The following is a 16073-nucleotide window of genomic DNA, read 5'->3' on the forward strand; positions in this document are numbered from 1 at the left end:
TGTCCACTTTTGTTGTTTGCTGTGGGCCGCAGTAAGTTCTAGTTACGCCACTGGTACTAATGTGCGTGAGTTTTTCTCTTGGGTTGTGGCAGTCGTCTTTGACCCACCTCTATGCTGACACAAAAGCCCGAAGCATGGCACCGTACAGGTTATTTTATAACACTGTCTTTACTTATTTTTTAACGGTTCTGTGAAAAACCTTTTTAGACGTTTCTTTACTGACTTGTTGGAGGACATGCTCTCCATCACTGACATTCAGATGAGCACGTGACCAGGTAGAGCCGCCTGAGTGGAGATCACTCCCTGGTCATGCTCTGATTAGAGTTCTTGCTGCTTATTTTGTGCTGTACAAATAAAGTTTATTACAAAAGAAAAATAAACTGTCATCCGATTGGTCCTCTTACCACCCGCGCTCTTGACAGTGATTGGCTGGCTCCTGTGCTGGGCGGTGCTCTGCTGGTGACGTAACCCTCCCCCTTCAGACTCGGAGCTGTGGCAGCAGAGAGAAGGTGATGCGGGTTACTTGGCGACTGAGAACCGGAAGCTCTGGCCCCTCCCAACCACGTCCGCATCTGCCTGGGAGCAGACCTGTGGAGGCAGCCTTCCTGCGTACGTCCGGCACAGGTCAGTGAACGCGGCGCGCCCTGACAGCACATGCTGGGAGTTGTAGTTCCCGAGGAGCGTCACCTGGCACAGTATTGTGGTACCGGGGGCCCCACAGGCTGGCGGTCACGTGACAAGGGGTGTGGCGCCGCTCGTTTCTCTTCCTTTCCGAGCCGTTCACACGGGGGCAGGGATGGTGCGGTTGTGGCGGTGCGTGCTGTGAGATCTGGTGATGCAGCTGGCAGTCACATATCGCACTAGTCCGCATTTGATGCATGAAGCTTGGTGATGTCACCTAGAGCCGTGTGCTGTCCGTGTTCTCCGGAGACCTGCCCTGGGGCTGTGACCATTGAAGTCTGTGGGTCCATGAAAACTGATAGAACAGATTGTCAGAGGTTCTGGGTGGAAATCCCTTTGTAAGTGTATATAATCCCTCCTAATAAACGGGGGTGCTATTTTTCCAGCAGAATGCCGTAATTTATGTTGGATCTCATTATAGCAGCAGTGCGCAGCCTGGGGGCCACATGTGGCCCTCAATATCATTCTGTGCGGCCCCCGACCATCTGGTGACAGACATGGATGTCTATGTCTTGTTCACTTGTATTCTGCCCTTAGATGGGGGTCCTGGAGCTGTGACCAGACGCTTATAGTATATACTGCCATGAATCCAGTATGTCGTTAGTAATGCCCCTTTAGCTTTTATTTTCAGCCCTTGGGTTTCTTCAGTCTGACGATGTGGCCCCTGCACCCCTGTATTAGTGTATTCCTGGCCGTCTGCTGCAGATGAGAACTACATGGGCTCCTGATCGTCTGAGTTATATGGGGGCGGGCGGGGGGGGGGGGCCTGATGGTAGATGTTGGCCAAAGAAGGACCTCACCGACAGCCAGGGCGCTGCTGATGGTTTGTTCCCTGCTTCCCATTGAACCAAACCAAAAGTGAATCCAAGGTGGCCGTACACATTAGGCTAAGTCATGAACTCCCATCGAAAGTCAATGGAGGACGGATCGGTTTTCTATTGTGTCAGTGAAAACGGGTCCGTTTGGCTCAGTTTCGTCAGGCGGTCACCAAAGTGGAATGGAGATCAAACTGATGCATTCTGAGTGGATCCTTTTCCATTCAGAATGCATACTGATCCGTTTTGGACCGCGTGTGAGAGCCCTGAACGGATCTCGCAAACAGAAGATAGGAGGCTGACGGTTGACTGATCACGTTGTGGGCACCGTCGTACGCGGCTTAGTTTATACGGACCTCCGCAGTCGTTCAGACTGGTCCTACGTGTTCAGTGTCACCAGCTGAAGGATGAACAATCTTTCAGGGAACTAAATATTTGGCGTCTAACTGTCAGAAAAACTTTTGTGACTTCTTCTTTTCAGATGATAACTGTCTATGATCATTCACCCACCAACCAGGTGTTTTTGTTGAACTTGTCTGTTTTGACCATGACCTTTGTCGAGCCGTGTTGTGCCGTTCCGCTATTATGTCTGCTACAAGTTTATAAGTGAATTGTCAGCTGCCAGCAATAAAGGTCCAGAGGGCTGTTACCAGTTGGAGGGGGTGTCGCTGCACAATCCAATCAGGTGCTGCCGATGTTGCACACTGTGCAGGGGCACGCCCCAATAGAGCTTCATTGCTGACTACGTATAGTAGGAATAATAAAGGAATGGTACAAGTCATGAGAATAGTTAGTAAAACAGACAGGAATCCATTCCATAAGAAGTGATGTGACCTGTAATTGGAGGACCGGACTGGCTGGAGCCGCGTGCTGTAAGATGGCGGCATACAGTTAAGGCTCCTGCACACAGGCCGAGGATCGGTCAGATAATCTCTAACAAGCGTTTGTAGGAACACTCGTTAGCGATTACATGATGAATGAGCGAAACACTAGTTCATTGGGTAATATGATTGGTTGTGCGGTCACCGAAATCGTTTGCCGGCAGAATATTGTGCCATCTAAACAGCCTCTGCTGCTGGCAGACAATGATTCTGTATGGGGACGAGCATTAGTGATCACTGCTCCCCATACTGTGGAGGAGATCTCTGAATATAATAGCAGTGGTCTCCTACTATGAGCAGGCGCTTACCGGGAAGGAACGTTTCCCTTCCGGACAATCGTCTGCTACGTCTCATGTGAAGAGCTGCAGACGACTGTGATCAATAGGACTCCCTAATGAATCGCTTCTCTCCACCGTGATGTGTTTGATCAAATAGCTTTGGGTCATTGCTTGGCCGCCTTCCACTGTCAGGGTTCCTTCTTGCACAGTTTTGTTTGTTTTTTTTTGGCAAAAAATGCCTAAAAAAAATGCTTCACTTCATCAATGGTTTCTGCAGGTTTTCTCATATACCTGCAGCATGTTGGTGCATCAGTCAGTAAGGTTAGTGGTGTACTGGGCACCTTGTTCTCCACCCTGGAGCTACCTCAGGAAGAACTGCAGTTCCAGTACATTAAAGGGGTTGTCCACTACTTTTGTTATATTGATCACTAGCCTATAACAAAAGCAGGCAGCCCCTTTAACTTCTGTTTTTCTTGGGTGACTGACTTAGGCCAGTATTACATTAACCACTTCAGCCCCGCTAGGTGAAACCCCCTTCATGACCAGAGCACTTTTTACACTTCGGCACTACACTCCTTTCACCGTTTATCGCTCGGTCATGCAACTTACCACCCAAATGAATTTTACCTCCTTTTCTTCTCACTAATGGAGCTTTCATTTGGTGGTATTTTATTGCTGCTGACATTTTTACTTTTTTTGTTATTAATCAAAATGTAACGATTCTTTTGCAAAAAAATGACATTTTTCACTTTCAGCTGTAAAATTTTGCAAAAAAAACGACATCCATATATACATTTTTCGCCAAATTAATTGTTCTACATGTCTTTGATAAAAAAAAAATGTTTGGGCAAAAAAAAAATGGTTTGGGTAAAAGTTATAGCATTTACAAACTATGGTACAAAAATGTGAATTTCCGCTTTTTGAAGCAGCTCTGACTTTCTGAGCACCTGTCATGATTCCTGAGGTTCTACAATGCCCAGACAGTAGAAACACCCCACAAATGACCCCATTTCGGAAAGTAGACACCCTAAGGTATTCGCTGATGGGCATAGTGAGTTCATAGAACTTTTTATTTTTTGTCACAAGTTAGCGGAAAATGATGTTTTTTTTTTTTTTTTTTGTTTTTTTTTTCTTACAAAGTCTCATATTCCACTAACTTGCGACAAAAAATTCTAGGAACTCGCCATGCCCCTCACGGAATACCTTGGGGTGTCTTCTTTCCAAAATGGGGTCACTTGTGGCGTAGTTATACTGCCCTGGCAATTTAGGGGCCCAAATGTGTGAGAAGAACTTTGCAATCAAAATGTGTAAAAAATGACCGGTGAAATCCAAAAGGTGCACTTTGGAATATGTGCCCCTTTGCCCACCTTGGCAGCAAAAAAGTGTCACACATCTGGTATCGCCGTACTCAGTAGAAGTTGGGGAATGTGTTTTGGGGTGTCATTTTACATATACCCATGCTGGGTGAGAGAAATATCTTGGCAAAAGACAACTTTTCCCATTTTTTTTATACAAAGTTGGCATTTGACCAAGATATTTCTCTCACCCAGCATGGGTATATGTAAAATGACACCCCAAAACACATTCCCCAACTTCTCCTGAGTACGGCGATACCACATGTGTGACACTTTTTTGCAGCCTAGATGCGCAAAGGGGCCCAAATTCCTTCTAGGAGGGCATTTTTAGACATTTGGATCCCAGACTTCTTCTCACACTTTCGGGCCCCTAAAAAGCCAGGGCAGTATAAATACCCCACATGTGACCCCACTTTGGAAAGAAGACACCCCAAGGTATTCAATGAGGGGCATGGCGAGTTCCTAGAATTTTAATTTTTTTTTGCATAAGTTAGCGGATATAGATTTTTTTTATTTATTTATTTATTTATTTATTTTTTTTTCTCACAAAGTCTCACTTTCCGCTAACTTAGGACAAAAATTTCAATCTTTCATGGACTCAATATGCCCCTCACGGAATACCTTGGGGTGTCTTCTTTCCGAAATGGGGTCACATGTGGGGTATTTATACTGCCCTGGCTTTTTAGGGGCCCTAAAGCGTGAGAAGAAGTCTGGAATCCAAATGTCTAAAAATGTTTACGCATTTGGATTCCGTGAGGGGTATGGTGCGTCCATGTGAGATTTTATTTTTTGACACAAGTTAGTGGAATATGAGACTTAGTAAGAAAAACAAAACAAAAACAAACAAATTTCCGCTAACTTGTGCCAAAAAAAATGTCTGAATGGAGCCTTACCGGGGGGGTGGGGGGGGGGTGGTGATCAATGACAGGGGGGTGATCACCCATATAGACTCCCTGATCACCCCCCTGTCATTGATCACCCCCCCTGTAAGGCTCCATTCAGACATCCGCATGATTTTTTACGGATACATGGATACATGGATCGGATCCACAGAACGCATGCGGACGTCTGAATGGAGCCTTACAGGGGGGTTATCAATGACAGGGGGTGATCAGGGTGATCACCCCCCTGTCACTGATCACCCCCCCTGTAAGGCTCCATTCAGACATCCGCATGATTTTTTACGGATCCATGGATACATGTATCGGATCCACAGAACGCATGCGGACGTCTGAATGGAGCCTTACAGGGGGGTTATCAATGACAGGGGGTGATCAGGGTAATCAGGGTGATCACCCCCCTGTCACTGATCACCCCCCCTGTAAGGCTCCATTCAGACATCCGCATGATTTTTTACGGATCCATGGATACATGTATCGGATCCACAGAACGCATGCGGACGTCTGAATGGAGCCTTACAGGGGGGTGATCAGGGAGTGTATATGGGTGATCACCCGCCTGTCATTGATCACCCCCCTGTAAGGCTCCATTCAGACGTCCGTATGCTTTTTGCGGATCCGATCCATGTATCTGTGGATCCGTAAAAATCATACGGACGTCTGAACGGAGCCTGACAGGGGGGGTGATCAGGGAGTTTATATGGGGTGATCATGGGTTTATAAGGGGTTAATAAGTGACGGGGGGGGGGGTGTAGTGTGGTGTTTGGTGCGACTGTAATGACCTACCTGAGTCCTCTGGTGGTCGATCCTAACAAAAGGGACCACCAGAGGACCAGGTAGGAGGTATATTAGACGCTGTTATGAAAACGGCGTCTAATATACCTGTTAGGGGTTAAAAAATTCGGATCTCCAGCCTGCCAGCGAACGATCGCCGCTGGCATGCTGGAGATCCACTCGCTTACCTTCCGTTCCTGTGAGCGCGCGCGCCTGTGTGCGCGCGTTCACAGGAAATCTCGCGTCTCGCGAGATGACGCATATATGCGTGACTGTGCGCCAGCCTGCCACCTCCGGAACGCACATGTGCGTTAGGCGGTCCGGAGGTGGTTAAAGGGGTTCTGCAGTGTTTTTTTTTTTTTTTTTTTTTTTACTGACGATATATCCTCTGGATAGAACAGCTTCTGATCGGCAGGGGTCCGACACCTGGGTCCCCCACCAATCAGCTGTTTGAGAAGGCAGCGCCGCAGCCTTCTCACTGTTTACCGCTAGCCCAGTGATGTCATGACTAGTATCAACTTGAATGGAGCTTGGCCCCGCCCAGGTCAGTTGATACTAGTCGTGACGTCACTGGGCCAGCGGTAAACAGTGAGAAGGCCGCGGAGCTGCTGGAGCCTTCTCAAACAGCTGAGCAGCGGGGGTCCCCGGGTGTTGTACCCCCGCCGATCAGATGCTGATGATCTATCCAGAGGATAGGTCATCAGTTTAAACAAACTGCAGAACCCCTTTAAGTGATCACCCAGGCGATTGTCGAGAGGGAAGTGTTCCATCTGGACAATCGTCAGCGGAGGAAACCACTGCTATTACATGCAGCAATCTCCTCCATAGTATGGCGAGGGGTGATCGTTATGCCATCGCTCGTCCCCATACTGACTAGTTTGCTGGCAGGAGAGTAGACTCCACAATCTGCTGCCAGGCAACAATGGATTGTCGGATGATCAAGCGTTACCACAAACGCTTATTAGCGATGATCTGGCGGACAATCTGCCGGTGTAATACTGCCTTCACACTTGGCTTTGATGCAGACCTTGTCATTTCTCAGACACTTTGAACTCCTGGGTCCTTTATAATCGGTACTGGTTTGGTCACAGGGGATATAGCTGTGATACATGGGACAAAGACGCTGCCTTACTGAAGCCTCAATTACAGTCATTAGAAGATGGACGTCATGTGAGGACAAGAGAAGGGTTGGGCGTGGGATACCGATTCATAGACTGAACAACTGCGTCCTGCGCCGTCTCTCTACACCAGCAGATTATCTGACCAATGTCTGTCCAGTCAGACCAATAGTGGATAAGTATAACAAAAGATCTGTGTTTGTGAACGGCCATCTGACTAATGATTGGTCGGATAATCTGTCGGCCTTAGAATGAAATCGTTGAGAACCCAGTAAAGATTTATTTCACGTCTTGTCGGCCGTTTCTAGTAGAAGGGTGAGCGACTTGGTGAAATGCTACTTGACGGGATTGTCCTTGTTCTGCCATTCTTCCCATACCAGGCCTCCCATCTCTCTCTCCAGTCCTCTGTAAACAGTCAATAGCTTTAAAATCCCCCATTGAGTTCCACAAGTGCCAGATACAAAGCGTCTTCGTGCTGCGTCCATAGTGAGGTTATCAGCGACTGTTTGTAAGGGCAGCTAAAGTAAACCAATGCTCTGTAGCCCGTGTCCTCCCCGCCCAGAATGTACACATGTCTGTAATCCAGGGTGAAAAGGGTATCGAGCGCCATTCAGGTCTACAGCCCACAATTGAATATTAGGCCAGACTAACATGCCAGGAAGGCATATATTGCAGATATGTAGTCCCCTGTACCCCATGTCTCTGTAAGTTCATCAGTATAAAAAAGCAGATGATCCCTTTAAAGGGATTATGTCACCTTGTTATAGCTTATAGAGCTGCGGACATGCACGGCTAGATCGCCGCTAGCATGTCCGCAATATACCTGTCCCATAAAGCGGTGTCCTTTTTATTGTGTTTAAAAAATAATTTTAGAGATATGTAAATGAGCCTGGTAAGGTGCCCAGGGGGCTGTACTTACCCTCTTGGTGTCCAGCCACGCCCCCTGTGAAGGAGCCCAGCACCGCCTGCGTCCTCCGAATCTCCTCCTTGCTCACAGTTAGATTGCCATAACCAAGAAGGTTAATACAGCCCCTTGGGCACCTTACCAGGCTGATTTACATATCTCTAAAATCATTTCTTTTTAAACGCAATAAAAGGACACCGCTTTATGGGACAGGTATATTGCGGACATGCTAGCGGCGATCTATTCGTGCTTGTCCGCAGCTCTATAGGGTAAAACGAGGTGACAGAATCCCTTTTAACAACAAAGTACTGGTTTAGCTGACAGATCATTATCGTTGGCTGTGCTTGATATTTACATCCCTTAGTCGGACAGAAGATCTTTTGGCCATCGCCTGGTTTCATTGAACGTGTATGGGCGGTCTGAGCAACTGTAATGGACTGAAGTGTGTATGGCCGTGTCTGTGAAATAAACATTCTCCAGATGTTCAACCATCAACCAACTTTTATCTGATGTGTGTGGCCAGCTTTCGATTTAGTTTCTGTGCTGTAGAGTTGTCACGTGTGGTTTGGTGTATACTTTGTGACTTCTGTTGTCCGGACCAGCAGCCAGCTGTATATTGTGTAGGATTGTAGATGACCAACCCAACCAGATCAGTGAAGGCTGATGAGGACAAGTCTCTTCCATCTGACCTGTTCTGACTGATGTAAGTCCTAGTGCTAATAACAATCTGCCCTTCCCCTGCTTGACCTGGGCCACCTATATAGATCCCCTGCCGATCAGCTGTTTGAAGGGGCTGCAGCACTAAATAGGCTCTTAAAGGGGTTCTCCAGTCTTTTCATATTGCTAGGCGTAACCTCAGGATAGGCCATCAATATTAAATTGGCAGGGGTCTGGCTCCCCCATCAGTCAGCTGTTTGAGGATGCTGTGGTGCTTACTACAGCTTCAGTGCGCGCTGCACCCTCCTCTCAGTGTACCAAGCCTAGCGGCTGTGCGTGGTGTCGCGTTCACTTCAATGGGACTGAGCTGTGCCCAGTCCATGTGACCAACAAACATGACGTCACATGGCTAGGAAGGGGCCTAAGCGCTCAGAGTGCCGCAGCGTCTTCATACAGCCAGGGTGTGCCACAAATGTCAGATAGGTGTGGGTCCCACCTCTGGGACGTGCTCCTATCTCCACAAGGGGTCCCTGAAGTGAAGAGCAGTTGTGCGCGCGTGCAGCCACCCTGCAATATGGCACAAATGTTGAGAAGGTAAACCCCCTTTAAACCTATATCGCCTGTCCTCGGCCCAGTCTGTCACTTACTAATGTATTTGTATTTTTTTCTTGGTAAATGTTCTTGCAGAAACTGCTGCTCAGCGGGCCGTCCACCTCACTAGAATAAAACGTGCGCAGGCAGCAGCTCTAGAAGGAGCGCTTCTCAGAACCCCATGTATTTGGCTGCCTGTCAGTGGCCCCCACCAGCACCCGCCCTGAATCAGCAGAACGCCTGTAAAACAGAAAAACAGTGTTGTGTTGCAATGCCGTAATCCTGCCTGCTCTCATTGTGTGCACTGGGGTGAGATATAGCCGCGGGGTATTGAGCAATGAATCTGGATTGTAAGTTGTCTAAAGCGTAAACTTATACATGTTATTGTGAAATAAAATTGCCCTGTAAATCAGGGCGCTATTGTTGGCTGTAAGACATGAATAATACTACAGATAAGAGCTCACTATTTATCCCCCTGCTGTCAGCGTTTAAAGGGGTTGGCCACTTTCTGACTACTGTTGACCAATGTGTTTGTAAGGCCAGAACTCCGGCACGGTAATCCGGTCACTGTATCCTGCGCACATGCCAGATTTCAGCCGGACAAAAAAATACTACATGCAACATTTTTTAGGGCTGCCAGTCGGCATATATGCCAGAAAGTGGCCGGATCCCATTGCAGAGAATGGGTATCTGGCGGTGCACGGTGGTGTCCAGCTGTGCCGGATACGGTGAACTCTGGCAGTCTGCTCCTCTGCTGGAGTTCACAAGGCAGATGTGAACCTAGCCTAAGACTATATGGCACTAGTAACATAGACTTTGTTGGTAATCTGCACCATTTTCTATAATTTCATAAGCTGTGCCCCTTGTTTGCCAATTCTTTCAGCCATCTTATGGACAGGACCTCTGTGTGGACAGCACAGAAGATCTGCCTAACAAGGGGACACGGCTTATGAAATATACCCAATGGCACGAAATATCAACAAAGGCTAGATTAGTAAGTGCCATATAGTCATCTTACGGACACATTAGTCAGCAGCGGCCAACCCCTTTAAAGCAGCCCTAAAGTACATAGTCTGTGCACAGGGGATCTCTCCATTGTTAGCACGGGCCAGCACCGCATTGGGCTCAGCTCACATCACCGTGTAGCAATCTGTTCTGGTCGGAACAGAAAAATAAATCCATTATTGTGGGCATCAGTTGTGATCGTTTTGTCACTTCCGTCCGGCATGCAGGACTTTTTTCACCTGTCAAAAATACCTGATCTCTGACAGAAAGGGACACTAACTGATTCTCTAAATAACAGATCTGTTGTGTGTGTGTGTGTGTGTTATTTTTTTTTTATTTTTTTTCTGTTCTTCTTAGAACAGAAAGTTAAACAGTGATGAGAACTTATCCTAAAAGGGGTTATCCAGTGACTAATGAGAGAGAGAGAGAGAGAGAATCGGAGGAGATCATATAGTACATGATAACCTCTTTCTAACGAAGCTAGAACCAGCCCTGTACCTCACATGGATCCATGGATTTCCTTATCCATTGTATCTAGATTTATATCAAGCTGACGGCTCCAGAGGAGTGTCCTTTCTGCTGCAGCTAAGGAGGCGTGTCCATGCTCCACCTATCACAGCTCAAGAGGCAGTTGAAGGATGAAACTGAGCATGTGCGGCCTTCTCGGTGAGCAGGACAAAAAAAATATAACAAACAGGTGGCGCTATACTGATACATTTTCTTGAATAACTCGCTGGCTATGCAACCCCTTTAAGGCTGGATTAGACAGCCTGATTCTGCCGGCGATTGTCGGAAAGGAAGTGTTCCTTCTCGGCAATCACCTGCTCGCTAGTGGAGGAGACCACTGCTATTACAGCGATCTCCTCCACAGCATGAGGAGGAGTGATTGTTACTGTTGCTTGTCCCCATACTGTCCAGTTGTTTGCCAGCAGCAGATCATGATCAGACGCCACGATCTGCAGCCGGCAAACGATAATTTTTAAGAAGGCTTGTATTGTCTGAGCGAACGTTTGCTAGCGTTATTACACTGCCAGACACTGGCTAGCGTTATTACACTCGCTATTGAGTGTTCATACGAATGCTCGTTAGCGATCATTGGCCCAACAGTTGTCGGGTGTTGGCTTTGTTTGGCTGTCACATAAACTGCCATTGATTATAATGTCACTTATGACTGTGACAAGCCAACCCCTTTAATAAATAGCACTTGTGGAAAGTGCCCCCCTATAACCTTGTATCTGACTTTTGCCTGGTATATGGTGTTGTGTATGTTCATACTGGATTCCTGCTTTCTGTACTTCAGTCTTTTGCCATTTCTCTCAGGTGTGGTAACCCGGAGAAGACTTAAGGCCCCCAGACACATTAGTGTATTGTTGGCCAAACCCACCGAGACAACTCTCTGATGTGTATGGGGAGCTCCTGACTCGCCCCTCACAAATTGTGTCAGGAGATAAGCCGCCGCTAGAAGTGTGCTCTCCCCATAGTATACTCACACATATATGTTCAGCCAAACGTGTATAGGGAAGTCATGGGAGGTGGCTGACGGCCAAGCGATTTCCCATGTGTATGGGGCACGGAATTAACTGTAGACCAGAACTAAGGCCTCCTAATAACCAGATATTGGAGAAAACATCCCCCTACATTACATACTATACATTATATTACGTGTGCTGCCATATTCAGATAAAATATCCTAATTTAAGCTGTTCTAATGGGATTTAACAATGTTGCTTGTTCTTCTTAGATCAGAGACTAGATGTTTCATAAGAAGCGGACTCCAATCAATTCAGTTCTTCACTCCCAAGACTGAGACTGCAAATATGTCAACGAAAGCCCCCATCTACCTAAAAAGAGGATCTCGCAAAGGAAAGCTGAGAGATGTCTTGTCCCCCGACATGATAAGCCCTCCACTGGGAGATTTTAGACACACCATACATATTGGCAGTGGAGAAGGAGATGTTTTTGGAGACATTTCTTTTCTGCAGGGCAAATTTCACCTTCTTCCTAGACTAAATTCTAGCTCTTCTACATCATCACCGGATGTCACCCCGCCCCTGTCACATTCAGAAGTGCCATCACCTGTCTTAAAGAATGCCATCTCGCTTCCTACAATATCGGAGCCACAAGCACTCTCGCTCCTTCCGGCCCCTCCACCAAAACCACCTCGTCTTCACCTGGATGACAAGACTAAAAGCCCAGTGAAAGAAATGGACAAACCCTTGCAAGTGGTGGATAACAACTTTTCATCTGAGATGAAGGAAGAAAGGTTCCTTGCCCATGCTGGATCTCTTCTTTCTCTTCATGTGGACTTGGGGCCTTCAATCTTGGATGATGTGCTACAGATAATGAACAAAGAGTAGAAGGCTCTGCTCTGTAAGGACCAAAGTTCTCAAACATTTTATTCATTTGTTTTTAAACACTAAAAAGATTTTAGGAGTTAACTGTTTGGGCAGTGACCATAAATGATTCCATGCTGCCTTTTACATAGTCTATATATGCTTTATAACATTGAGCATCATCTGCAGAAACTTTGGGGCCTGTACTGGAAATAAACAGGATGGTGTCTGTGCAAGTGCTATGTAAAGATGCACCACCTCCACTTAGACAAGGCATCTCCCGTTCAAATTCAAGTGCCTTTCTGCCAGGAAGTGATAAATGACACTTTATTTTTTGGAATGTTTTTATGACCAAATTTATAAGGTTCTTAAGATGCAATACAGAAAGTTATTTTCGATCTGTGTGTTGCTTTTTTTGCTTTATGCTTAAATGTTTAAAGAGGTCGTTGGACCAGTAAGATGCCTCACCAGTCCCTTGCTGCTCCCACCCTGACACTTCTCGAGTCCTCTGCTGGTCTCGTACAAATAGATGTCTAATGTCAGGTCGAGTGGCAATGAATATGCCTGCCCTTACAGCTCTTCGGATGTCACCGAGTGTTTGCAAAGGCCTAACTGCCTCTTTATCTCTCCTTGGAGACTGAATCGCTGATGCACCCATAGACGTTCTATTGAGTCCATATTGCTTCTGTCTCCTACAGTAAGAGTACATACTATGTGAATGCTTCTATCTCCTTGTTCTAATGATTAGTACTCAGTACTCGTATATTTTCTCAAAGTGCATGTACACTTTAAACTTGATCTGTCATAAGACGATATAAGGGCATTCCTGTGCTTGCACCACCACATAATGCTTCTCTGGAAAATGAGACATGCAAGTCTCCTTTTTAAAAGGAAATTGTCTCATACCAGGAAGCCAGCTCTTTCTGGGTGAGTAGAGAGAGGCCTGGGTTGGGTTTTTTATTTTTATTTTTTTTATTTTTTGTTTACTTATAATCCATACACTGTGATTTATGGCTACATAATCTAATTAATCATTTTGGTCCAGTAGATTTTGTTTAAAACGTGCTTTTAAAATATGCAAATTACCAAGTAGCCGCCCCAATATTCAAAAAGGGGCCAAAAACAGAGCCTGGAAACTATAGGCCGGTAAGTTTAACATCTGTTGTGGGTAAACTGTTTGAAGGTTTTCTGAGAGATGCTATATTAGAGCATCTCAACAGAAATAAGCAAATAACGCCATATCAGCATGGCTTCGTGAGGGATCGGTCATGTCAGACTAATTTAATCAGTTTCTATGAGGAGGTAAGTTCTAGACTTGACAGCAGCGAATCAATGGATGTCGTGTATCTGGACTTCTCCAAAGCATTTGACACTGTACCACATAAAAGGTTAGTATATAAAATGAGAATGCTCGGACTGGGAGAAAACATCTGTAAGTGGGTAAGTAACTGGCTCAGTGATAGAAAACAGAGGGTGGTTAATAACGGTACACACTCAGATTGGGTCACTGTCACTAGTGGGGTACCTCAGGGGTCAGTATTGGGCCCTATTCTCCTCAATATATTTATTAATGATCTTGTAGAAGGCTTGCATAGTAAAATATCAATTTTCGCAGATGACACTAAACTGTGTAAAGTAATTTACACTGATGAGGACAGTATACTACTACAGAGGGATCTGGATAGGCTGGAGGCTTGGGCAGATAAGTGGCAGATGGGGTTTAACACTGATAAATGTAAAGTTATGCACATGGGAAGGAAAAATGCAAGTCACCCGTACATACTAAATGATAAAACATTCGGTAACACTGACATGGAAAAGGATCTAGGAATTTTAATAAACAGCAAACTAAGCTGCAAAAACCAGTGTCAGGCAGCTGCTGCCAAGGCCAACAAGATAATGGGTTGTATCAGAAGGGGCATAGATGCCCGTGATAAGAACATAGTCCTACCACTTTACAAATCGCTAGTCAGACCACACATGGAGTACTGTGTACAGTTCTGGGCTCCTGTAAACAAGGCAGACATAGCAGAGCTGGAGAAGGTCCAGAGGAGGGCATCTAAAGTAATAACTGGAATGGGGCAACTACAGTACCCTGAAAGATTATCAAAATTAGGGTTATTCACTTTAGAAAAAAGACGACTGAGGGGAGATCTAATTAATATGTATAAATATATCAGAGGTCAGTACAGAGATCTGTCCCATCATCTATTTATCCCCAGGACGGTGACTGTGACGAGGGGACATCCTCTGCGTCTGGAGGAAAGAAGGTTTGTACACAAATATAGAAAAGGATTCTTTACGGTAAGAGCAGTGAGACTATGGAGCTCTCTGCCTGAGGAGGTGGTGATTGGTGAGTACAATAAAGGAATTCAAGAGGGGCCTGGATGTATTTCTGGAGCTTAATAATATTACAGGCTATAGCTACTAGAGAGGGGTCGGGGATCCAGGGAGTTATTCTGATTGCCTGATTGGAGTCGGGAAGGAAGTTTATAGTCCCCTAAAGTGGAGAAAATTGCCTTCCTCTGGATCAACTTGCGGGATGACAGGCCGAACTGGATGGACAAATGTTTTTTTTCGGCCTTATGTACTATGTTACTTGCTGGTAGCAAGGTAATTTGCATATTTTAAAAGCACGTTTTAAACAAAATCTACTGGATCAAAATGATTAATTAGATTATGTAGGCATAAATCGCAGTATAGGGATTATAAGTAAACAAAAAAAAAAAACTGTTTAGTGGGGTGACAGAAGCCCTTTAACCACATGCACACGGCTGCATCTTGTATCCGTGTCTGATCAGCATTTTAATGCTGATTACACCCTGACTGGTTCATTTGTATGGGTCCGCAAATAAGATGGCATACGGATGTCATTCGTGTGCTGTCCACATCCGTATGTCTGTTCCGCAAATTAAAGAACACATCCTATTCTTGTCCAAAGATGGGAGTGAGAAGCATGCTGATTGAACACTGAAGGTATTTTGTGGATCCAAGATTTGAGGACCAAAATACTGACATGGTTGGGTGTATGAGGCCTTAAAGGGGTTCTGCACTTTGTTTTAACTGATGATCTATGTTCTGGATAGATCATCGGCATCTGATCGGCGGGGGTCCAACACCCAGGACCCCCAACCGATCAGCTGTTTGAGAAGGCAGTGCCGCGGCCTTATCACTTTACCGCAGGCCCAGTGACGTCATGACTTGTATCAACTTGCCTGGGCGGGGCTAAGCTCTGTTCACTTGAATGGAGCTTAGCCCCGCCCAGGCAAGTTGATGCAAGTCGTAACATCACTGGGCCTGCGGTAAACAGTGAGAAGGCCATGGCGCTCCTGGAGCGCCGCTGCCTTTTCTAACAGCTGATCGGCGGGGGGCCTGGCCGTCAGCCCCCTGCCGCTCAGATGCTGATGATCTATCCAAAGTGCAGAACCCCTTTTCACCATATGTGAATCCAGTTTAAATATAGAAAATCCCATTAAAAACTAAAGAATGTATGTTAAGAATCTAATATTACTAAAAGGGACTCGCTTATTGATGACCTATCCTAAGGACGAGTCATCAATCTGATCCGTGAATGTCTATTCCAATGTCTTGACAATCGGTGGTTTTCACAAGCTGTGGCACCAGAACTACACAGCTCCATACGCTGCAGAGGCCATGTCTGGTTGCTGCAGCTAGTGAAGGCAGCTGATTTGTGGGGATGGCGTGAGTCGGACCTATGCCAATCTGAGATGGATGACCTCTGCTGAGGATCGGTTACCAATAAGTAAGTTATGGGAACCCCT

At 46.0% G+C, this 16073-nt stretch overlaps 1 protein-coding gene across 4 annotated transcripts in view; it reads left to right on the forward strand.

The window, feature by feature from the left end:
- CDC42EP2 (CDC42 effector protein 2) overlaps positions 1-12689 on the forward strand; it is a 29243-nt gene extending 16554 nt beyond the window's left edge. For 2 of the 4 annotated variants that reach the window (XM_044270909.1, XM_044270910.1), the window contains exon 4: positions 11700-12689. In XM_044270909.1, the coding sequence (XP_044126844.1) occupies positions 11776-12315 (540 nt within the window). In that variant the 5' untranslated portion in view covers positions 11700-11775 and the 3' untranslated portion in view covers positions 12316-12689. Of the gene's footprint in view, positions 1-470; positions 625-662; positions 1020-11699 lie in introns of those variants that run through there. The other 2 variants (XM_044270908.1, XM_044270907.1) reach the window with 2 other exon arrangements.
- Positions 12690-16073: the final 3384 nt, after the last annotated feature.

Source organism: Bufo gargarizans, chromosome 10 (assembly GCF_014858855.1).
Source record: "Bufo gargarizans isolate SCDJY-AF-19 chromosome 10, ASM1485885v1, whole genome shotgun sequence".
Taxonomy (NCBI): Eukaryota; Metazoa; Chordata; class Amphibia; order Anura; family Bufonidae; genus Bufo; species Bufo gargarizans.